This window comes from Danio aesculapii, chromosome 8, assembly GCF_903798145.1.
Source record: "Danio aesculapii chromosome 8, fDanAes4.1, whole genome shotgun sequence".
In the NCBI taxonomy this organism is placed as follows: domain Eukaryota; kingdom Metazoa; phylum Chordata; class Actinopteri; order Cypriniformes; family Danionidae; genus Danio; species Danio aesculapii.
In genome coordinates this window covers 17,439,456-17,464,557 of record NC_079442.1, presented here as the reverse complement: position 1 = coordinate 17,464,557, position 25,102 = coordinate 17,439,456, and the positions used below count along the sequence as shown (strand labels likewise).

The 25,102-nt window shown below is 36.5% G+C and overlaps 1 protein-coding gene across 5 annotated transcripts in view; it reads left to right on the top strand.

Moving 5' to 3' along the window:
- ncor2 (nuclear receptor corepressor 2) overlaps window positions 1-25,102 on the top strand; it is a 181,897-nt gene that overhangs the window by 55,906 nt on the left and 100,889 nt on the right. For all 5 annotated transcript variants that reach the window (XM_056463320.1, XM_056463319.1, XM_056463318.1 and 2 more), the window contains exons 3-4: window positions 260-384; window positions 13,869-14,040. In XM_056463320.1, coding sequence (XP_056319295.1) covers window positions 260-384; window positions 13,869-14,040 — 297 coding nt within the window. The remainder of the gene's footprint in view (window positions 1-259; window positions 385-13,868; window positions 14,041-25,102) is intronic.

Here is a 25,102-nt window from a genome sequence, read left to right as displayed (position 1 = left end):
GTGTTGAGAATTAGCAAGTTTGCTAAAACACTTAAACAAATGCATTTGGTTGTCCAGTGTAATTGTGATGTCCATGTCAAATAAAAAAAAAAAATACATGCCTAGTGTATATTCAGTGTTAGACTGATTGCAGACTTATTGATAGTATGTAGCACCGAATTCTGAATCGGATTTCTCTTGTTATAAAGACCTTTGTTAAATCTGGAAACATCTACATTTAATGTAAAAAAGTATCACTTATGTCACATGTTCATTTCAGGATGTTGGTGGATTGGTGGACTACCATCCTCATGCTCGGGACTATGGTCTGCCCCATGGATCTCTGGTCCAGCCTCACCGCCGCAGACCATCCCTTCTGTCTGAATTTCAGCCAGGCAATGAAAGGTACAAAAAAACATGCACATGAACAAACAAATATACTGTGATTGCCAGAGCTGCCTCACACTCTTATACATTTATTCCTGTCCATTTATGTCCCTCGGGCTGTTTCCTAATCTATTGTTGAGCCTTTCGAAATTGTGGCAGAAGGCTTTGACCGCATTTGCCAACACTATCACAATCACTCATGACACAGCTTTAGGGAAACATTAATTAGGTCTGCTCTAGAATGTCACTTTCAGTATGAGTGGATGTACGTTCTTAACTGTGATCTCTTAAGTGGTACTCCAGGGGCAATGTCTGAGCTGTGGCCATCTATCAATGAATCCATGTTAGTCTACATCTCTTTCCAAAACACACTCAACACAGTAGTATTCAACATTTTACTTATTTATCTGCTCCTCAATGGATACTTTGAAAGAGATGGCTTCCATTTCTGTCCATGTACAGTTGAAGTCAGAATTATTAGCCCCCCCTCTTATTTTTTCCCCAATTTCTGTTTAACAGAGAGATTTTTTTTCAACACTTTTCTAAACATAATAGTTTTAATAACTTAATTTCTAATAACTGATTTCTTTTATCTTTGCCATGATGACAGTACATAATATTTGAGTAGATATTTTTCAAAACACTAGTATTCAGCTTAAAGTGTCATTTAAAGGCTTAACTAGGTTAATTAGGTTAACTAGGCAGGTTAGGGTTATTAGGAAGGTTATTGTATAATGATGATTTGTTCTGCAGGCAATCGGAATAAAAAATAGCTGAAAGGGGCTAATAATTTTGACCTTAAATTGGTTTTTAAAAAATGTAAAACTGCTTTTATTCTAGCCGAAATAAAACAAATAAGACTTTCTCTGGAAGAAAAAAGATTATCAGACTTACTATGAAAATTTCCTTGCTCTGTTATACATCATTTGGGAACATTTTTTTTAAAAGGAAAAAAATAATCAAAGGGGGCTAATAATTCTGACTTCAACTGTATGTACGTGCTCTGTGAAGATGTAGCGAATCACAGTCATATCCGTTGAGTGTGTGAACACAATGGCCAATCAGAAGTGTTTAAATCTGTCCTATAAAGAAAATATACCTAGTATACCTAGGCATAGTAACGGTTTACTACAAGGAAATGGCCACATCTCAAACACCTGTTTCCTCACACCCATGTAAATTCCGCAAGTGTAAAACAGGTCTACCAGAAAACAATACAGACTGTTATGTTGCATGACAATCAACACCAACTGGAGCCGCGTCTTTATCAAAAGGACACGAGCGGCAAATCCGGATTTCACCATTTCCAGATGAGAAAAGCTCTCGGGTAAAAAAAAAAAGTTCCTTAGACACGAATTTTTGTCGCGCGTCGCGTGCACTAATCCACATGTGAGTCCAGAAAATGCATAATCAGCAGCAGCCAAAACACAGACTGATATGTTGCACAGGGGATCATTAGGTATTTGCATGCCACAAGAAGAATTTGATTGGCCACAGATTTTCCTATTGAGATTACAACAATGATCAGTTTCCTTAATTTTTCAATTTATCCAAGCTTATATCAAACTTGCTATATATGTGGGACTCTAATTTTGAACAAGGGAAATGCAGCCAAATCTCTTTAAACAAAACCAAACACAGTCACACCAGATTGTTTTCTATGCATCGCCAAGCAATGACTCTACAGGCCAGGGGTTTACAGCTGGTCAGAATGAAAAATGTGTGATTATAAATATTTGATATTTATTAACGCCACCCCAAGAAGGCATAAGGTATGTTTAATTGTATGTCTTGGTAATTTATTATGTTTATTGTGAAATTTGTCACACATGTTTGTAATGAGGCAGCAAACTCATGTAGACTGCTGAGTATAAGTTTGCACTTTGTATAAAATGAACATATAAGAATTGTCATATCATTTAGCGCTTACTGTCAGTGAAAGAACAGCAATAAACTTTATTAAAGGTCATCTGTTCATGCAGAAGTTGATATTCTTGTACTGTGTTTTCATACACATTATTACCTCAAAATACAACACAATACATCTCTTTTGTCAAGTTTACTTAAAATTTAGCCTACAGTTTATCCACAACACAACACTGAGCAAAATAGTTCACTCCAGTGATACATGTAGATGAAATGAACCACCATCACTTAAGTTAAAAAGATTTAACAAGGCATCTACTCTGTGTTGTAGAACATCATGCTGTGTGTGTGTATAAGTATAGAATATTTAACTTGTAACTTCATAGATTGACAATTTAGGTTTATAATTTAATATAAAATGTCCAGATCATAGCTCTGTTTTGATAACTTAGTAATGGATAAATTCTAAGTTTTCTGGCTGTATGAAATTATATTTTCCGATATTATTTTTGTTGGAAACAGTTTAAGTAAAAAAAAACCAAAGCACAGACAGATCATCAATATGCAAGGTCATTGATTTGATATGAAAAGGATTGAAACCAAATTGTTTATTTGTTCAACCAGCTGCTTGTATGGGAGTCGGTTGCTCTCCCAACAAGGAGGCTAAAGAGCATGGCCTCTAGTGTTTGTCGCTAGAGCACCTTTTGAGGTCAGAGGAGTGAGGTTTACCTGCATAGCACTTCGCTAGCCGGCTTCAGTTACACTCACATCCCGGACGAGCCCCCATATGTAACCCACCGGTCCTACTGCAACTCCGGCAATTCTTTGTATGGGAGTTGGTTGCTCTAACAAGGAGGCTAAAGAGCATGGCCTCTAGTGTCTGGCTCTAGAGCACCTTTTGAGGTCAGAGGAGTGAAGTTTACCTGCATAGCACTTCGTTAGCCGGCCTCAGTTATACTCACCCCGCTAAACCGTCCCCACGTGTAACCCACCTGTCCTACTGCACCCATCCTGTTCTGAGCTGGGATCGAACTGGCAATTCTTTGTATGGGAGTTGATTGCTTTAACAAGGAGGTTAAAGACCAGAGGAGTGAGGTTTACCTGCATGGCACTTCGCTAGCTAGCCTCAGTTATAAATGTAATTGGTCAGATCACACCCACTTCCTGTTCAAGTGCTTGGATTTGATCATCGTTGTGTTGCAGAATTCATCCAGTGAATCTGTATTTTATGCAATAATAACTATGATGCAGTGGTGTGTGTGAGTGTGTTTGTGTGTTTGTGTGAGAGTTACAGGTTAAAAATATTCTGTTTTCTTCTTTTTGCCATATAAGAAGCACCGCGTTATGTGTGTGTGTGGGTGTATTGGGAATAACTGTGTTTCTCCTCAGTCTGAATGCTGAATGTGTGTGTATGTGTGAGCTGAGCTGAATAATCAGAGCCTGGTACAGTAGAGCTGGCTGTTCTCAGAGGAGATAGACCCCCTGAGATAGCGAGAGCTGCCGGTAGGGTGGATTAACTTGAATATGAAGGTGTTTGTGTGTGGGTAAGTTGTGCATGTCTGCTCTTCCACATCCTTTCCTCTCTCATTGCAGAATGTTTAGCTTGCTTTTTTTGGTGGTCATTCAAGTATGAAGGAAAATCTCTTGTGTAATTATAAATTCGTTGCACACAATCAAAAGCTTCAGAATTGAAAATGATTTTAGGGTGTGTGTGTGTGTGTGTGTGTGTGTGTTGCAAAGAACGAAATTCAACTTGATAAGTTTAAGTCCTTTATTTCTGCTTAATATTTGTGAAGATGATGGTGTGTTTTGGGTCTTTTAATGATCCGTTGCTGGACTTTATGCATCATTTAGTTTACTAAGCTGCGATATTGCCTTTTTGTGTTGGTTTGTGATGACAAGTGATAGTGGTCAATAAAGGTGTTTCATCCATTTATGGAGAGGAATAATAAGGAAGGGAGATCAGAACCAGATGGATTTATGGAAAGGAAATGGGGTTGTAAGTGTGACAGACTGAGAGTGTAATGGGAGGATGGTAGAAGAGGGAGATGATATGGCAAAAGTTCAAGGGCAGATTTATTGTACACTAGCTCAAACACTCAGCACGCACGATATGTCCTCAATTCAGAATGAGGTCAAAGGCCAGTTAAACCTCTCTCTGTCACCCACTTGTTTGTGTGTTACTATATAACAGGTCCAGCCTGTGGATCAGATTATCACTCACATAAGAGAGAGAACATGGGTAAAAGCTGCAGTGTGATGTGATTTTGTAAGTGCCAAAAATCTATTGAAATCAGGGGATTTTGGCAATAGTGCTAGCATTTGTTTGTGTCTCACTAAAGGAATGTCTCAGAGCAATTGGGGAAGGATCAGTTACACAAAGTGTGCTAATCAAGGCAGACCAATCACTGCAGAAATCAGGCTTTCCCGCATCTCCCTAATAAATATAGTAGGTTGTGGGAGAAAAAAAAAACGATGCATGCTTTCTCTAGAATATCTAAAACGATTGTCAAGAGTTCAGAAATAATTCTATATTTAAATTATGGCCCATTTCCACTGAGTCGTACGGTTCTGTATGCTTTTATGCACTTTTTTTGTTTACATCTACTATTTATTATTACTTATTTATTTTAAGATAATTTTTTTTCATGTTTCAATTTCAAACCTAAATATTCTTAAAAATAAAATGTTCTTTAAAACAGATCATTAGTATTTTAGTCATACATTTAAAAAGGTTTTATTTATTTTTACTTAATATTTTCAGCCAAATATTTTCTTTTATAGTGCGATCTAGCAAAGTGAAAGTGGGTCTGTGAGGGAGAAACTTGCTTCTAGGAGAGGTGGGTTGTCTGAAGCGCACATTCTTCTTGGGCAGAAGGTATCTGTATGCCATCACCATCAAAGAGCAGAATAGAGAGCTTTGTGAGCAGTCAGCTGTTTGTCTCAAGGGACTCTTGTAAGGGCAAACCTGTCAACACCTTTCCAACTGGATCGTTTTAAGCTTTAGTAACAGAAATTGCAAATGTTACAGCAATTTAGAGCTCTGCTTGCTCTCTCTGCTATAGGACTGCATAATATTGGACAAATCCAACTTTGCTATTTATTTATTTTTTGTATTTTTAATTTGTACATTTTTGTTTTTATTTATTTATTTATTTATTTATTTTATTTTTTTAAGTTTTATTCATTATTATAATTTTTTATTCTGCGATTTGTATTGCGATTGAATACAATTTCACTAGATGTGTTGAATAATTATTAGAAAGAATTAATAATTTTTGATTGGGATGATCCTGTAGGGGAATGCATAAAATATAATAAACAATGTACAAGCACAGATAAATCCAAAAAAGAAAAAGATACAAATTATTTAAACAGCAATTTATTGTTTTTCAGGGGTCGAACTGTATTCAGGTATATAGTAATTGAATAATTAAATGTAAATTAATATTGCGTAGTCTTTGTTTTTTAACGATTCCATAGAATTGATTGTTATTAACTTGTCAAAGCTAAAAACAATTTTTTAGGCCTGGATGCTTTTAAGACCCTCACACAGTCACAGGCCTCAAAAAACACTTGTGAAATGATCAAATAAATCAGACTCGACATTGCGTGTACTCACGATGTGACTATTATGAAGATTCACATTGCGATAACGATGCTGAAGAGGTGCAGCCCTACTCTGCTATGACTATGACTTCACACCCCAGGCATTATTTAGTGTCATTTTTGCCCCCAGCGTACCCCACCCCAAAAATAAATCTAATTCCTGAGATTCCTCATTCTTGAGATTCTCATTCTGAGATTCTGGAATAGACTGGATGTGACTAAAAACCATCAAGTCACCCTTATAGCTCTGGGGTTGAATAGACAAGTTATACAAGTAGGTATTCCAGTTTGATTTAGGAGGAAAGATATGTGGAAAATGACAAAACCGCAGGTGGCTGCTGTTTATAATAGGCCTGGTTATTGTCACCAATTTGATGATTTAATTTTTATTTATATGCTGTTGGTTCAATTTTCATTTCAGTTGAATTTTTTTGCACCAGTAAAGTTCTAGTATGTGTACAGAAAATCAGTTTCTATCTATTTCTTTCCCTCTGAAAAACTCTTTTTGAATGGCAATTCCCTCTGGCTAAAATGTAAGAAAAATCCCCACTGCTGTGATTGACAGCTCCCAGAGTTTTGGAGAAACTGTGTGCTTAGAGTTTTGTGAATTTGCTTGTCTATTTGTACCACTACACGTTTACAATCCTGAACAGCATGTGATGTACTCTGTAAGAGTTTACTATATTGAACCACCCCCAAAAAACTGGATTGCACAAAAGTTATTTTATAAACTGGAAAGCCAACTTAAATATGTCCAAATGTCTCTATGCTGCTTGTTGCTGACATAAAAAAAAATTTTTTATATTTGAATATGCCATTATTTGATATGATTAAATGTCACCTTATGAAAAGCTTTGTTTCACCAGTTACATGCTTTTTTGCTGTCTTATTTTTTTATGCATGTCTGCATGAAACAAACATTTGAACTGACCAATCTTCCGTTAAAGAGCCCCTATTATTCATTATAAAAATTCATATTTTGGTTTTAGGGGTCTCCAACAACAGGTGAGGTCAAAACATACTTTCATTGCCTTATAATATGCATTTGTTTTTACGTAATTATCCCAACGACTCCCAAATGACTTGTTCAGCGATTCATTTGTTCCCAAACCCATCCTTAGCGTTAGGCTAATCTGTGCTGATTGGTCCGATGACCCAGTCTGTTGTGATTGGTTGACTGGGTTCAGCGCGAGACAGAGAGAAACGCCCAACACGCTTATGAAGTAGTCTGAGCAAAGAGTAAATGTGAGAACCCAATGCAGGAATGCAGTTAATGCAGTTAAACACCAGCATATTACTCTACTCTCAAACATAACCCCAAGTAATAACAACGACACACATTCAGAATTAATCCACACTGGCAAAAGCTAAACTCTTTTGAAAATTGTCCGCAACGCTCTTGTAAGGAACAGCTGATGGTGCCCATAACAAAGACAAATGGCAGAGGATCACGAGTTCAGAAATATTTTTTAATCGGTGAGGGAAGAAGCAAGCGTCACGTTTTCAACGTGGTTTTGGACACAATATGTGAACAGCCCATGCAGATTTAACCTGAGAGATACAGTACAAGTACTGATCTTTAATATTTAAGTGATTATAAGCCGTGCAGAGCGATTACAACTTATGACACACAATTAAATACATATTTTACAAACTACAGAGAAGGAGGCAACACTTTCATGTTATGATCCGGAGGAAGAAGCTGGTCCTTATGAACTGTAACAGTTACTGATTAAGTCCCTGTCAAAGTCTGAAAAATGTCTCTGCTGCACCTTTCTTTAATAGCAAACTGCTGGTAAATCCCATGTTGCAACGTAGGTTATTGTATCAAAAATCAGAAAAATGATAGAAACAAACACAGCATGGTTGGCTTTACTTGGTATTGTTGTGAAAATGAACTTTAGCCCTTTATTCCCCTCAGCTGAATCTCCATCTGTCAGTGATCATCATCTTTGCGTCATGATCAGTCTCGTGATCCCCCGCGCTCCGCTAGTGTCTGAAGGGAAAGGCACGTTCACGTTTTACCGGATCCGGTTCTACATATTTGGTGATGCACCGTGTCGATGTTGATGCATTCAGGCAAAAGATCCGAACGCAACACGATTCATTTATTCAACTCTGAGTCGACTATTTCGATAAAGAATCAATAGGTTTAAACACAGTGCACTTTCAGATTTAAACCTCAGCTGCATATTTTCATTCACTTAGTGCGGTGTTGCACACCGCATGGAAGCGCATTTTCAAAAACCCGTAATAGGGACTCTTTAAGAAACCATATTGTTCATTTTCGACAATCAGATTTAACCATGGCTGTTCATAAACCATTACAAATTCAAAACAATTCCAATATGACACTGGTTCTTTGATCTGTTCATCAGGCCTCAATTGAGCACTTGTGTAACTGATATGAGGAATGATGTCTGATGTCTTTTTCTCTCTTCAGTTGCTTTGAAGGTGTCTTGTTTTTCCTGTAGTATTCACATATCTGATGTTCATGTTTTCTGCTCTATTGTCTGTGTGTTCAGAGACTAAGAAACACATGCTTTTTTACATCAGCTTTTGTTTGTATTAATCACAGTATGTGCTAGAGTCTGTGTGTACTGTTTATTTAAGCTTGAGTAGACCATGTAATTAATATGAGGGATACACCCATTGTCCGGTGTGAAGTTCACAAATTTATACACACCCACATATTTTTACTCCCTTCGTATCAATATACACTTACACACTATGGTGTTAAACTTTGACATTGTCTATATTTATTGAGAAACTGATTTGATATTTGATTCTGTCTTACTGTTTTCAAATGCAGGATATTGTTGATTATACATTTTAGAAATAAATAACTAAATAAATAACACTGTTTGTATGATCTGTGTGGAAGAAAATGGTGGGGTGTGTGTGTGTGTGTGTGTCTGATATCTGGCTCTGGTACAATAATGGAAAGTCTTTTGAAATGGGGCGTGTGTGTGTGTGAGAATGTGGTTTTTGTGTGACGTGTACTGTTGCCGCTCAGGTTACTGAGTTCATGTGTGTGCTTTGATCTGTCTAAGCTACAGGAAGGCCTGCGATCCACCTGATCACACAAAGTACTGTAACCCTATTTTGACCACTGCCAGTACTTGTGGGGCTCAACAATTAATCAAATTAGCAATTGAAACAGAGTTTTGTTTATTTTTCAGCACTGCCCCCTCCCCTTTTTTATTCAGGTGGCACCCTACTTTTGTTTTCCTTGTTTTGAAATTATTTAGTCTATTTCATTCTAATAAAATAGCCTCATGTTATTAATCTTCTTTATGCAATGGCATGTTATTCCTGTCCGTTCTCTGTAGATTAAAGAAAATAATTAGCGTAGCTGCTGTTCATAGTGTGTATATAAACAAGATGCAGAAACCTGTGTGGAAGCCCGCTAAATGGTGCAGTGAGTGTATGCTTTACTAAACAGATAGGTCTTTAATCTAGTTTTGAACTGGGAGAGTGTGTCTGAGCCTCGGACGTTATCAGGAAGGCGATTCCAGAGTTTAGGATCTATAAATGAGAAGGCTCAACCTCCTTTACTCGACTTTGCTGGTCTAGGTACTACCAGAAGCCCTGAGTTTTGAGATCTTAAAGAGCGAGTTGGATTGTAGCGAGACAGAAGGTTGGTTAGATAAACAGGAGCTAGATTATTTAAAGCTTTATATGTAAGAAGCAATATTTTAAATTCAATACGAAACTTAACAGGCAGCCAGTGTAAGGAGAATAAAATTGGGGTGATGTGATCAAATTTTCTAGACCTGGTAAGAACTCTGGCAGCTGCATTTTGTACTAATTGAAGTTTGTTAATAGATGATGCTGGGCAGCCAGCAAACAGTGCATTACAGTAGTCCAGCCTAGAAGTTATTAAAGCATGGACTAGCTTTTCTGCATCTGAGATGGATAGCATACTTCGTAACTTAGCGATATTTCTCAGATGAAAGAAAGCAGTTTTTGTGACATGAAATATATGATTTTTAAAAGTTAAATTGCTGTCTAATATGACACCCAGATCTTTTATAGTAGAGCTAATACTAACTTTGATAAAATAAAATATGAACATGCCTTGATTTTTAATTATTTAATAAGCCAGTAAGGTCTGACTTTGCTTAAACAAAAGTCTTGTCACTTAACAGAAATAATGTGCAGTACAGAATATAAAGTCATAGTGCAGTGGAAAAAGCATTAACATTGTGTATGACTCCCATGAGCTTGGACGACAACATCTATACATCTATGCAATGACTCAAATAACTTATTAATAAAGTCATCTGGAATTTATCAAGATTCTTTGGATTCATCTTCTATGCCTCCTTCATCTTACCAAAGACATGCTCAATAATGTTCTTGCCTGGTGACTGGGCTGGCCAATCCTGGAACACCTTGACCTTCTTTGCTTTCAGGAACTTTGATGTGGAGGCTGAAGTATAAGAAAGAGAGCTATCCTGCTGAAGAATTTGCCCTCTCCTGTGGTTTGTAATGTAATGGGCAGCACAAATGTCTCTCTCAGGCTGTTGATGTTGCCATCCACTCTGCAGATCTCTCACACGCCCCCATACTGAATGTGACCCCAATCCGTGACATTTCCTTTACCAAACTTGACTGATTTCTGTGAGAATCTTGGGTCCATGCAGCTTCCAATAGGTCTTGTGCAGTATTTGTGATGATTGACCTTTTGCTACTTTTCCAAATGATCAACTAGAAGTCAAGTTATTATTTGTTGCTCTTACAACTGGGATCGACGACCAGACTTTTGTCAGGTGGTGTATAAGATTAGTATAGACTATGGTACATAAACATTTAATTTAATATTATCAAAATAATTTGTTGATTTAGGTAGCAAGAAATTCCCCCCAAATAGTGTAAATCTAGGGGGAAACACTGTAACATGCATTTTAAAAAGGAACTTTTAGGTTTCCATGTGGTTTTCTACCACAGTTGAAGAGGTGGTTTAAAATGGTTTAATAGCCATGGATATTTGTTTCTTTTTTTACAGTTGTACTTCAGCGCAGCCCTAACCACAACCACGGCAAAGCTGGTATTTTTGTTGTTGAAGCAATTTCTTTCATAATTAATCTCGCATATTGAATCTTCCTTTTCATTTATACTGGCCAGCCTTTCAGATTTTAGACTAGGAAGAACTACTGCAGTTTTACACACTCAATAGTTGCAGCTTTGTACAATCCGGTGTAACACAGAAAAAGGGCAGGTGTTTGGTTGAGTTTAAGTGAGAACGAGACGTTATGGATGTGTGATTGATGTCAATAATGCATTAGCGTGAGGGTCAGGTGCCTCTCTTTTCCTTGCATACTGCACGCTCTGTCCTCTTCCATCAAGGTCCATTTACCGCTCACTCTCTTGTGTGAAAAGGCTCACTCCTGTACCAAGCACCACAAGGCACTGTTACCTCCAGCACTCAAACATTGCCATGGCTACACTCATCTTTGGTCCGGGCAGCCTGTACTTAGCCAGAGATTTGTGAAATAATTGCAGAGATTGTGACCTTTTCTGATAGCGTTTGAATTACTGGATGTTTTGATTGCTGCTGCTATGTTAGTATGTTTATTAAGGATTCAATCCTCCTGGGGATTTTGTTGTATTTTATTGGACAACATGATACTTTTCCTCTCATTTGTTTGAGTAATGTGTCATGAGCAATGTGGAGCACATTCCTTTAAAAGAGAAATTACTCATAGTTACATCTCACAAGTAGTAACTGAGTTAGTAACTGAATTACATAATTATAAAAGTAACTAATTACCAGGAAAATAACTATTGCATTACTTAAAAAAAACTATTTTGACTATAATGATTAATATAATGACTATAAAATTAATATAAAACATTGGGGTTTGGTACCGAAACCCGGTGCCATTATAGCACCCGTACTTTTGTAACCGGTATGCACCGAACCGAATCAGCATATGAATTTTGGTGGCTATAATTTTGGTGCCACTGGTGCTGCGACAAGGACGTAAGAAGCATCAAGGGGTGCATCAAAGGCACACATATGTATGCGTCGTCACACCATCTCTAAACATTTAATTCTAAACAACCTAAAGGAATACAGACTGGCGACGTCAGCCGTTTGTTCTTGTTGCTTAGGGAACGGACGCACCCAATGCACGCAATACAGCGCATTCGGTGAGCAAGAGCGACTCTCTTCAGATCAACACGCATGATCGCGTTCATCAAATTTGCTTAAACTAAGCATTCTAAAGCGTGTTTTACAAGGAAATGATTTTTGATTACCTTAAAGGACCAGAGACACCTGCGTCACGAAATGCAGATTTTTTTTCTTTGTTCAACGTGCGGTATCAAATTCCATTAAAAGAGCACTTTTCCACCAGTCCTTACTTAATGCTCGCATCAAATACGCATCAAAGTTTGTTATGGGGCATGAATAAAATGTTCCTTAATGAAAGTGAAACTGCATTTATAGTCGAAAAATTACAAATAAAACACCTGAAATTACATGAAACTCTGGAGGAAACATGGATAGTGTGGTGACACAATGACGATCTATGTACTATAATATGTAAGACGGGATCTAGTAAGGAACATTCAAAAAGCAACTCATGTAAACACCTTGATCATATTATTATCTTATTCAGATTAAGGCAAATCATTAGATTACTGATAACCATGTAAACATAGTCACAAACTTCAACCTTAGAAAAAAGGAGTTCAGTATTCTGATGACTTTCCACAGGTTAGGAGTTACTATAAACTGAACTATAAACTATTCTCCCACTACTTCTGTGTTATTTGACTGTTTGTAACTAACTGAAAAAGTGTAAAAACTGAATCTCTCTCGATCAAACACAGATTTTAATGCAGCACTTCGAAGGATTAATAAACATATGAAAAGAAATTATCATTTATCATTCATGTTGCGTGGGTTTGAACTGAGTTCACGATCTTTTAATGTTTAATCGTGCAGCTTTACACTGAATGCATTATTGCAGGCTAAACAAACAGTGACAGAAAACAGCTTTAATTAATGCTTATTAGGTCCCACCACAACTTTTTCTAAGCCTAAATGCATTTTCTTACATGTGATTTGAATGACGTGAGAGGCGATCTCTTTGCAATTGTTCTAAATGTAGGATTAACCTACAAGTTCAAAAACGTTATTAATCCGCGTCACGTGCATTTGCAAATGTGGGATCTGATCCATACGGTTGCTCCCCTAATAGTTGCACAAAAAAACAAAAGAGATGGTTTAGAACTTTACAAGAACAGTAGTTTAGAAAAGTAGTGCTTATATTTCCGGTTTGCAAATGCTCTCTTTGATTTTGTTGGATTTTCCTGGTCCTGGTCATTGCTGTGTGCCATTGACTGTGGGTGTACTTGTGTGTGAACACCCGTACTACTCTGCCTCTGATTGGCAAACGATGAAAATGTACTCTATCTAAGCCAATCGTTCACAAACACACCAATAATCATCGCTGGTTGGTTTTGTTTCCTGCCCCATCCCCGAACACAGACATACCCCAGAGAGGTCCAATGGCTGAGAGATGCTGCTCGCATGAAAAGCGATTCAGTGTTCTCAATTATAGTAACGCACATTTTATTGTCAGTAACGGCAATGGGTTTGTAACGGGTGAAACAGCAACTCATCAGCAACTCATTTGATTACTCAAAGTATCGCCATTATTTATAGCCTCGTTATTCCCATCACTGGTCATGAGTATATTTTAAAGTTAGTATTGGCTAATGCAGCCTAAGTGGAATATCCTCAATAGCACATAAATGCCCACTTTTAATAATTTAATTAATCCTTAATGGATAAAATCAAGTCATCACTCTTTATTAATACGAAGCAACCTGTATGTTGAAGTTTATGTCGGGTGTTGTAACACTTGCTGTTAAATGTCAATTGCAGTGTGTGTAAAATAAATCAATCAATAAATAAATGATTTGCTAACCTTTATATGTCCTGAAATTCTTTCCGATTAGGCTACTGTCTGTACAGTCATCATTCTTGTGTTCCTTTGTCCCCCCTACAGAGAGCCCCACATCCGATATGAACACATATACCTGCCGGATCCCAGCAGCCAATCAGAAGTGGATTACTCCGAGATGAAGCGTCCTCGCTTGGAGATTGGGACGGATTCTCTTATTCGCCACTCAACTCATCGTCAGGCCCTCAATGTGGGCGGAGCTGAGGAAATGGCAAAGGTCAGCAAATCTAATTTCCATACAGAGTCAACTCCTGATATCTTATCAGTAACTGATAAGATGCTAATTATTGTGATACAAAGGAAAAGCCAATTATAGTCTGCAGCAAATAATATTCATCTTAAATGTCAAATCTAGACAACTATTCAAAACTATTTTTATTATTAAAAATATTTATTTATTATTTCGTAAAGAAATCTATGCTTTTCTCTTTTTTTCTGTTTATATTTATTACTGTAATTTAATTTCTAATGAGCTACAAAAAGACTAAACTTTATCTTTATCCTATCCTGGAGTTGTAACTGACTGTTTACATTTAATTTTGCATCATAAAGGCATTCAGAAATGCAAGGGTGTTTGCGTTTGCCCACCTTTACATTTCTTCTGCATGAAATTGTAAGCCTTATTCTTTCATATTGAATGGAAAACGCTGAAACATGTGCAAAGTGCACCTTTCTCACTGTGAATATCCTTCAAAATCTTGCTTTAACCATGAAACATTGCAAGTTATGTACATGTTTGATAGTGTATATTGTGCTTGCTTTGTACATGAAGGGCAGGATGAAGAATATGGCTGGCTCTAACATAACATGTGCATGTTAGCTTTCAGAGTTTTCTCAATTTGCTTCTTTTTTTCCTCCCCTCCCCACCACTAATAAGTAGCTTTGAAGTTCACGTTTACTGTGGCAAACAAAAGCTGTAACAGTCTCTGAACCCTCAGGCTTGTGCTTTGTGATTATTATTGTGGGATTAGACTAGAAAGGATGCTGCATGCAGTACATGGATTAATTCGACTGCAAAGAAGAGAGATAATAAGTCTGTTCAGCAGATTATCACTTTGTCCATATTTATTGGCCTCGTAAATCAGCCTGTCTGTTTCCGTTGGCCTGCGTTTTTATCACCCCGGCCAGGGCTGCCATTTACCACCGCACAGGCCTGCTGGGAGCAGACGCGTGTAGATGCTATATGCGTCTAAAAGATTGCATCTCGAAGAGTTATGTCACTAATACCAGAACCACTGACTTTGCAGCTGTGGCTTTTTGAAAGGGAATGAATGTGTGTGTGTGGTGTAACGATAAACGGCACAGGCAGATGTTTGGAATAACTCTGCAACTTCTTAGGAACTCTCTTTTCTAGGTCAGGGGCTCTGTGAAGGGTGTGTGTGTGTATATGTAGGTGGTGTATACAGTCTTTCTATAACACCATACTGCTGCCTTAAACCATGTGAAATTCATTTCTGCTGCTTTACAGCTGTAGGTGTCACCAGACTGGATCAGCTTTTGCCAAGTGTGCATCCCATAGCCAATTATGAGTGTTTATTGACTGCTAGAGAGACTCGCACCGTTTTCTTCCTCACAGGAACAGCAAGACTTAGGAGATAAGTCAAATGCTGCGTCTGAAATCACTTTTATACTAAATAGTATGATAAATAATACAGTATGTGAGCCAAGTAGTATTCATAGTGTCCGAAGAACAGTAGGCGAGAAGTACCTCGATGACCTAGTACTTTCTACTATATTCAAGTTCTGAAGTGCGCATCCAGTGGACTCTATGCTATCCCATGATGCAACGCGAGAGAATTCACAAATAGGAGTGAAGCTACGCAACTGATGCCAATAGGTCATGGACTAGACCCACCTTTAGTCCAAATTATCACGTCCAAATTCTATTCATAGCAGTGGTCCTCAACCACCGGGCCGCGGCCGTAGATCAATTTGTACTGGGTCACGCAAGAAATCATTAATTATTTCTGTTTTATTTATTATATTTATTAGTCTGAACAAGCTTTTATATTGTAAAGTCTTTTATTTTGAAAAATGACCGTATTCTCTTACTTACATCTCGGTCACTTGAGCGCCAAAATTTTACTTATAAGCAGCAAAATGAGTAAGAAACCGAAGTCTAAAGTTTCTTTGCTAAGGGGAAAAGGCCCAGTGAAAGACCCACGAACTGCCAAGGAATGAATCCGCAACCCATTTGTCAACAAATCAGGTGAATCCAACATGGCTGTGGAAGAAGATCAACTGCTGGAGATCGCAAATGATGGCAGCCTTTCAGGGGCCGTTCGCATATTGCGTGTTTTCTAGAGATCGCACAATTTTGTTGTTTCCAATAGAGGTGCATGTTTTGTGCGCACAAGTGCACCACGAGTCACGTGACAAGAACTGACCGATCAGCTTCACCTTGTATGGAATATGCACATTTCGGTAAGGCTAATTATCTCAGACAAACACAAAACACCCAAACACTGCAGCGCTTTGTAAAATAAAAAACTTGTATCAGAGTGACAGCAATGTTTTGTCAGTTTGTCTTCCTCTGAGAAAACGGTTGATGATTGCCTACCAACCTACAACTTGTGAAACATGGTCCACGGTTAAATTGTCAAGCGTTGACCGGTCCGCAGTGACAAATAGATTGAGAACCACTGCTATATAGGATGTACTTTTCTAACGGATGTGTAGTAAATTCAGATTCAAATTCAAGTAGTAGGGGATTTTGCATGCAGCCAAACTATTTGAGAAGAGGTGCAGGTTTAAAGTGTTTGTGCTGTAATTGTGATTATGGACACCTTCTTGACAGGTCTATATACTGGCCAGCAACTGTCAGTATGTTATTGACTGGAAAGAGATGTCCAGAAAGAAATGTATTTTTAGTAGTGTATATATAATAAAATAAGCTTTTATAGAAAGACCAGGCCCCTGAAGAAATAAACAGGTGTAATGTGTTTTTGAACAAATCATGAGGGCAAAGCTGCTGCTTAAAAGTGCTGCTGCAAATTTAATCCAGCTGATAAACATTGAACCACTCTTTGTACATGGTACCGTGTAAGTAGGCCCAAACAGAAACTCAGCTGAGCCCATAATTCATTGTATTTTTTTAGTCGTTAAGTGTGTGTAAACATATATTTATTTACAATTTAAGTTAATTTTAATAATATTCTAAAATAATATACAAATGTTAAGAGGATTTATGAGCAGCACAATTAATACTGTAATTTTTTCTCTGTCTATTAGTGAATTTGTGTTCACCTTATTCTGCAATGTGGAAAAAAGCTTTTTTCTTGAATTGTTTTAGGACTTCAGATACATTTAACTAGGAATAACAAATGGCAGAAAATGGTCAAACTACTTGTTTTACAAACAAGTGTGTTTACGGCTAGGCCCACACGGAATCTGCGCGGCATAAATGTATAAATCTCCGCATATTTTTAGCCCATCATTAAATCTGTTTATTTACTTGTGTAAATGTGGGTGAATTTATATTTATTAGTTTTTTAATGAATTTCAGCAATATTTTTGACTAATATGAAAATGTTCGTATGATTTATTTACAATACAGTTTGTAAAGTAATATTTTCTGTCTTTTAGTATATACGTTATATAAGAGACTTACTTTGTTTACCAAATAAGTGGAACTAATTGGATTTGCATTGTGATTCGTGAACGTTAAATAAAAGTTAAAAATGTAATATTTTTTATTTCATAAATTAAGTTTTTAGTTATGATGCTCCCAAAATCATTTTTTTATAAATCCGCAGATTTTTTCCCTCTAAATTCTCCGCAGACATAGCAAAAAATGTCAGCAGATTCTGTCTGGCCCTTTATGACTAATGTTTTTGACATAAAAATAATATAATAAAAAATACCGGTTTGCAGAATCAGCATAACGAGCTGTTCTTTAAGTAAATAGAGCGAAGTGTAAATAAATGAGAATAGAAGTCTTGAGCCAATAAGGTTCTAATGGCTGCGCCCACTTTTACGTTAAAGAAGGTCAATATTAGAGACCTACTGGAGCTTTGTTTACCAAACAAGTGGTTCATATAGGATTTGTATTATAAAGCTTAAACAAAATTTGTTTATTTTTATCTTTTAGTTTCTATGCTCTCAAAACCATTCTACACAGAAATAGCAAAATATTCCAGATTCTACCTCGCTCTGCTTGTATTTAACCATTTAGTATGGAGATTACAGATTAAGTTAATCAATAAAAACTAAAACCTTCATTAATACATACATTCATAAAAAAAAGTATATAAATTGGTGCATGTTTAGAAAATTGCTCCTCTGTAGCGACTTCTAAATGGTTAAATAGTTTTCTGAGGTAAATGTTTTGTGACCTTGTTTATGAATCGATTTCTATTATCTTTTTTTCTGTTTGAAATAGTTGTTTGAGCAAGTTATACTCTTTCAGCAGAACCTCTGATGTTCTGAAAGCAATCTGTCATGCCACATTAAACAGCTTCAAAACATTTATTGTTGATGTTTTGTGACTAAATGGACAATTAAAAAGCTGATGCTCTGTTTCATTTAACAAGTTACAAAGTTATTGTGTGGAAGGTGCAGTACAAATATTGTTATTGAAGTTCTCCCAATAATAGCATAGACTAAATGATGGATATTGATTGTATAATCCATACCGTATCCATTAAAAAAAGCAATCAGTTAGTCAAGCCCTAGCACTGACACAGACGTCTGAGTCATTTGTCTGCACAAAATAAGCTGTGATAAAGTGAAAGCATATCCTTAAAGAAGCAATAACAGCACTGATTTCTGCCCTTTAACACCAGTTGCGTTTGCAGATATTTTGGTGCATAATTACTGTTGTTACCAGGCTTTCACCAGTAAAGGGGCAGTCGTGCAGGAAAGAAATGATTACATGAGTCATTTTTAGATGCTAATAATAAAATAAAATATAATATGTGATTACCTGCCAGATATTTGTTAATAACCAGAGGTGGCATAGAATTAGTAATTATCTGTGCTAAAATCAGAGGTATATTGTTATTAATAATCATTAAAAAATGTAATAAAAAGCAATGAAAAACATTTTTATATTCTTTCTCCTCCATTTGTGTTTAATTCAGGGGCTGGATTTACAGAAGTCTTATGATTGAAGTTTTTTTAATAGTAAAGAAGTTTTCTTAATAGTAATTCTAAGAAGTTTCTAAAAGCTGTTCTAAGAATTAAGTTTGATTTTGCCTTCAGCTCACAGTCATCGTTATATTAAGGATGTGTACTCTATCATGACTTGATTCATTGGAGTTCATCACACTGTTTCTCATTTAATTATTTTAATGGGTTATTAGTTGTTAAAATAAGAAATTACCTTCTGCATTCATTTGAATATCTCATGAATGTCCTATTTATAGATTCTTGTGTGTCGATTGAGGTCAAAAATGTTTGTAATTATAAAATCAGAAAATGTACTGTTATTGCTTATGTTATTCATTTTTGAGGAACTGAATTTGCTGAATCAAATGCTTAAAGGAACACTACTTTTTTTTTTTTTTTTTCTAGTAAGCTATTTCACAACTGCTCTAAAGTTAATCAGTTAAGTTTTACTATTTTTGGATCCATTCAGCTGATCTTAGGGTCTGGCAGGAGCAGTTTTAGCTTAGCTTAGCATAAATAATTTCATCCGATTACACCATTAGCATCTTTTTCAAAAAATCTGTTCAGCTCGCTGTGATCATCAATCATCATCATCAAATGTGATGAAGAATGAGTTTTACACGTTTTTAAAAACATTTTTAAAACAGTGTATGCTTGTAATGAATTACAGCGATTTCACCGTCTTTATCACCACAGCCGCATATCAGTACAATTATAAAAGGAGAAGCTTTAATCCTCGTTTGTGGACGTTAAATCAGGTTTATTTTGTACATTAACATAATGGATATGCATACAGCAGTGGATATTAACACATATCCTGTCACATTTGCGTGCAAAAGCAGTGCAAAGTTAAACGTGGACGTTGTGTGTGACTCATTGTTGCAGAAAGGTTTAAATTAACTGCACAACACGTACATCAAATAATCATTGGGAAAGTTCTTACTGTAGTATTTCTCATAAACGTTACATGAGATCTGCTTCTTTCATGTCTGTCAATGTGCTGTTTAACTGACAAAACCAGAGATTGAGGCACACTCTGACAGGCACATGGGGAACGGTGGGCGGGGAGAACTAGCATTTAAAGGGCGCAGGCAACAAAAACAGCTTCCTTGAGTTCAAAGCAGAAAGTTCTATATTCTGAAAGGCATAATAATTATTCTGATGGGTGTTTTGAGCTGAAACTTTACAGACACATTCTGGAGACACAAAAGACTTATTTTAAATCTTGAAATAAAAAATAAAAAATAGGTGCCCTTTAAACCTTGACGCTTCTGTAGTTACATTGTGTATTAACACCAACAACAAATGAAAAGTTGCTATTTACTAGGTCAATATGATTAAGAACGATACTCTCATTCTGGAGTAATAATCGAGGGACTTTGCTGTTGTACCATGGCTGCAGCAGGTGCAATGATATTACACAGTGCTTCAAAAGAGTCTCCTGCTAGATAACAGTGCTATGTAAATTTAAAAATAGTAAAACTCAACTGTTCAACTGTAGGGGAGTTGTAAAATAAGCCCATTTCCAAAAAAGTGAAGCGTTGCTTTAATATTTGAATCTACCCAATGCATTAATTTTACCCTAATACAATTTCTGAATTCTTATTTAATGTTTTGGATTATACAGATTATACTTCTCTTAAGTTAAGAAGCAATTCATTCTTAAGAATGTTTGCTAATCTGAATATTTGAATGCAAGAATGCGAACATACCAGTTCACAGTACTTATTGTTATGGTAAAAGCTGGACATTTTGCAGGCTTTTGTTCAGGGCTGCTGTCTTCTTGCTAGAATTTGTCATTCAGCAGAACTTTGTAATTAATCAATCAGACAATGAAATTATAATTCTCAAAAGAATGAAATGTATATTAGGGCTGTACGATATGGGAAAAATCTGAAATTGCGATATCTTTGTTTTTTCTGGGATGCATATATTGCGATATACTTTGTTATAAAAAAAATTTAAATTATAAAAAAAAAATTGGTCTCTATTTTAATGTTCAATTCTTGCTCTTAGCAAGCCATTTTGACTTTTGCTTCAATAAACTCCTAATTTATTAAGGTAGTTTAGGTATTGGAAAGGAATAGATATGTAGAATTAGACCATACAGAATATGTGCTTTACAAGTACTAATAAGCAGCAAATATCTTAATAACGTTCATGCTAATAAGTAACTAGTAATAGTGAGAATGGGTCCCTAAAGTGTTACCAAATGTTTTAATTTTGATCGACTGGGGTGATTCCCTAGGGGAGTGAAGCATGTATCAAAAATGTAATAACCTAACTACAAGCATAGATAAACAAACAAAGATAAAAGGGAAATAAACTGCGCATGCGGGATGGTTTTTACATGTAAGTGAAAAAATTACACCGCAAAGCCAACTATATATATTGCATATCTATGTGATATGACTGTTGTGTATGCACTAGTGATGCGCGGATGTCGATTATGTCCCCGCGGGCGCTGCGGATAATTCGCGGGTCGTTCGGGTAATAAAAAAATACATTATGATTAGTTGCAGGTGGATGTAGCGGGACATGGCAGTGAACCAGCGAAAAAGCAGAGAGTGGGCTTTGCAGAATGGGAAGATGAGACGCTCAAAATAATGGATGAAGTGCAAAAGTTTTTGTTAGTCAAAGTTCTGGGAGAAACGAGATTGCTTATTTTCATGACTGCAGCGCCTTGCTAGGAGAATCTTGTTCATTCCTACAACAAGCGGTGCGAGCGAACGTTCAGTGCAGCAGGCGCGTTTTGTAGGCGAGGTGGAATCGCCCGAATCCAGGCACGGTAGATTCTATTCTGTTTTTGCACAGCGTGAAGAAAAAGGCCAAGTAAACATAACATAGCTGCCGTTTAGGCTGAAGTGGTACCCTTTTGTTATCTTGTTCCTGTATCTGTAAAAGCTAAAATGTCTTCTTTTTACTTTCTGTATCTATTTGAAAATGAATAAAATGTTGTTTAAGACAAACTTTTGTTTTTATAAATAAATGTTCATTTAAAAATGTTTAAGATTAACATATTATTTTACTATCAGAGATGCGCAGATTATAGCTCACTGAATCTGCTGTTAATATCCACGGTGACCTATCATCATGCCTAAAACAAAGAATTAAATTATTAAAGTGACCGTCGGGTGCGGATACATAGATAAAAAAATATGTGCAGGCGGGTGGATGATTAGTATGAAGCCGTGGATTCGGGTGTCATTTCAGCTGATCCGTGAATCTCTAGTATGCACACATTGTGATATCGATGCTGAACCGATGGTTGTGCAGCCCTAATGTATATGATTTTAAAGAAACATTGACATATGTGTCTAACCAGGCGTAAAGGACAGCTGGGTCACACCCCTTAATGTGCATCTTTGAGTTTGTGTGTGTGTTTGCAGCAGGATTAAGGTCACTGTGATCACACCTTGCTTGTGGCATGATGTAAAGGGCAGAACGATTACACTCTTTGAGCAAGCCCGCCTTTGTTGTGCTTTAAGGTCACTGCGATCACACTCCCCATCCAGTGTTCTTCTGCTGAGTTGTTATGACTTCCCCCTAAAGCCTTGGTGTATTTTTAGGAGACATGACAATATGGGGCTTGAAGGCAGAAGTGTGTGTGTGGGTGTGTTTGTGGGTGTGTGGTTGAAGCCATTGTGCAACAGTAATTAATTAGTAATGGAGCTGACCTAGATGTGCCGGTTGAGCGGTTGATGGTATTTACATGAGGATTTGAGCATGTTTGGGTGAGAGAGCGGCATCTGAAAGGGACACTGGAGTCAAGGTGGATGGAGGAAATTCCCTCGCTCTCTTTATGTAAGAGCTGTCAAACTGGATGAGTCTCATGAAGCAAGTGGAAGGAGAAGAGCTCACTCATGCACACACATGTTGTATATGGAGTTTGTGGTGTACCTGCAGCACTCTGGCAGGTGTGAAACAGCACGTCTGTTTCTAATGGCTTGTTACCGCTCTGGGTATCAGATGACTGGTGTTAGTCTGACAGCATATGATTCATAAAGGTGTTATTGAATCAGAGCGCTCAACTGGATTTTACATGTTCTTCACGTCTCCTTTTTCATGTTGATAAATGCTTGTGTCGAATGTGTGTAGGAGGAATGACAGAATTTGAAAGCAAAAAATATTCATCTCATAGGGCCCTGAAAATGAATTTAATCTAGCTGTTACAATTCTTCAGAATCAGTTTTAATGGGATTTATTTTGTGTTCTTGTTTACAATTGATATAATAAATTTTTTATTTTTTTGTATAAAATGGTTAAAAGTTCCTACACTCTCAGAAATAAAGGTACAGGAGCTGTCACTGGGGCAGTAATTTTTCAAAAGATACATATTTGTTCCTGAAGGGTCTATAATGGTACCTTAAAGGTGCTTTTTAGGTACATTTGGGCACTAAAATGCACCTTTGAGGTACCACTGTAAACTCTTTGGGTACAAATATGTATCTTTCGAAAAGGTACTGCCCCAGTGACAGCTCCTGTACCTTTATTTCTGAGAGTGTAAAAAAACATGTGTACATTAGGGCTGCACGATTCTGGCTAAAATGAGAATCACAATTTTGTTTTGCTTAAAATAAAGATCAGGATTTTCTCAGGATTCTGTAGATGTAAAATAAAGGTTAATATGAGTAGGCTATTCTTTCGTTTTCGTTTTTCTCAACCATATGGTAAAGCAACAATAAAAATATTTGGCCTATGTGTAGGTCTACTGTTGGTTAAAATGCGAAATTGTGTATAGGCTTGGACTGATGGACGTGAATAAACTTTTTTCAAATTTGTCCTCGTCGTTAATTCACAGTAAAGTGATGACATCAGACTATAATTATTCATAATTCTGAAGTTGAGTTGTTATGTTTGAGACATATGCTTGCAATCTGTCATTGACAACATTATTAGACCTTTTTTTTCCACTGGTAAAATCAGACGTTTGTCATTATCAGATTCCCTTATGCATTAAATTCAACATTATATTGGCTAACGTAGTTATACTGACCCAGTAAACATTTATTTTCATGCACAACACTGTGTTTGCTATGAAAGAAACAAAAAAACATATCAAATGCTTGTCGTAATCATAACTCTAAAATGCAATATGATTTTTAAATGATGTGCGCGCTTTTGGTTTCACTTTCACTGCCGAGTGCGCTCATGGCATGTCCGCCGTCACTTGGAGCGAAAAAAACATGGAAATCGTACTTCCTGAGCAGGTCCCAAATGATCACTCTGCAACAAACTGAACATTATTACCTGTTCTTTACAACCTATGCAGGTTCTGTTGACTAAAGTAGACTTCATTTACAGGCACACGCGCATTCTCTCAGTAGTAAACAAACAGTGCATCAGCTCATGTGTTGTTTCGCCACAGCAAATATATCATTACATTAAGAGAGAAATGAGATGTAAATAGATGAAAAACAATGTGAAGACTTGTGTGACCTCTTTTATGCTTCTTCCGAACTTGAAAATACGATTGGCTGAATCGTAGAGATGCTGGTTTAAGATTGTGTAGGGGTCGAATTGAGATTGAAATGAATAATTGTGCAACCCTAGTGAATGTGACTATAACACTTTCAATTTAACATTAATTTAGAGATGCACCGAAGTTGAAAATTCTGGATTCACTTTTTGCGCAAAATAAAAATGATTTGTAATTAATTATAAATTATTTAATTAATATATATATATATATATATATATATATATATATATATATATATATATATATATATATATATATATATATATATATATATATATATATATATATATATAACTAAATAAGTAAATAACTTAGATGACACTGTTTTCAAAAATCACAAGTCCATAAACTAGCTACATTCTGACCCTGGACCACAAAATTATGTTTAAGTTGCACAAGTGTATATTTTTTTTGGTCAATAGCCAACAATACATTGTATGGGTCAAAATGATTGATTTTTCTTTTGTGCCAAACATCATTAGATATTAAATTAAGAAAATCATTCAATGAAGTCAGATAACTGCCATTGCTGTGACCACACAACAGTATTGAAGAAGCAGAAACTTGTAAACTACAAAGAAATGTTCTGTCAGCACGTTATTTGAGTGGATTTTACTTATGCGGTGAGCATGTTTGGTTGAAATATTAAGCTATTTTGAACTTTGACTGCGGCGTGCATTCTCCACTC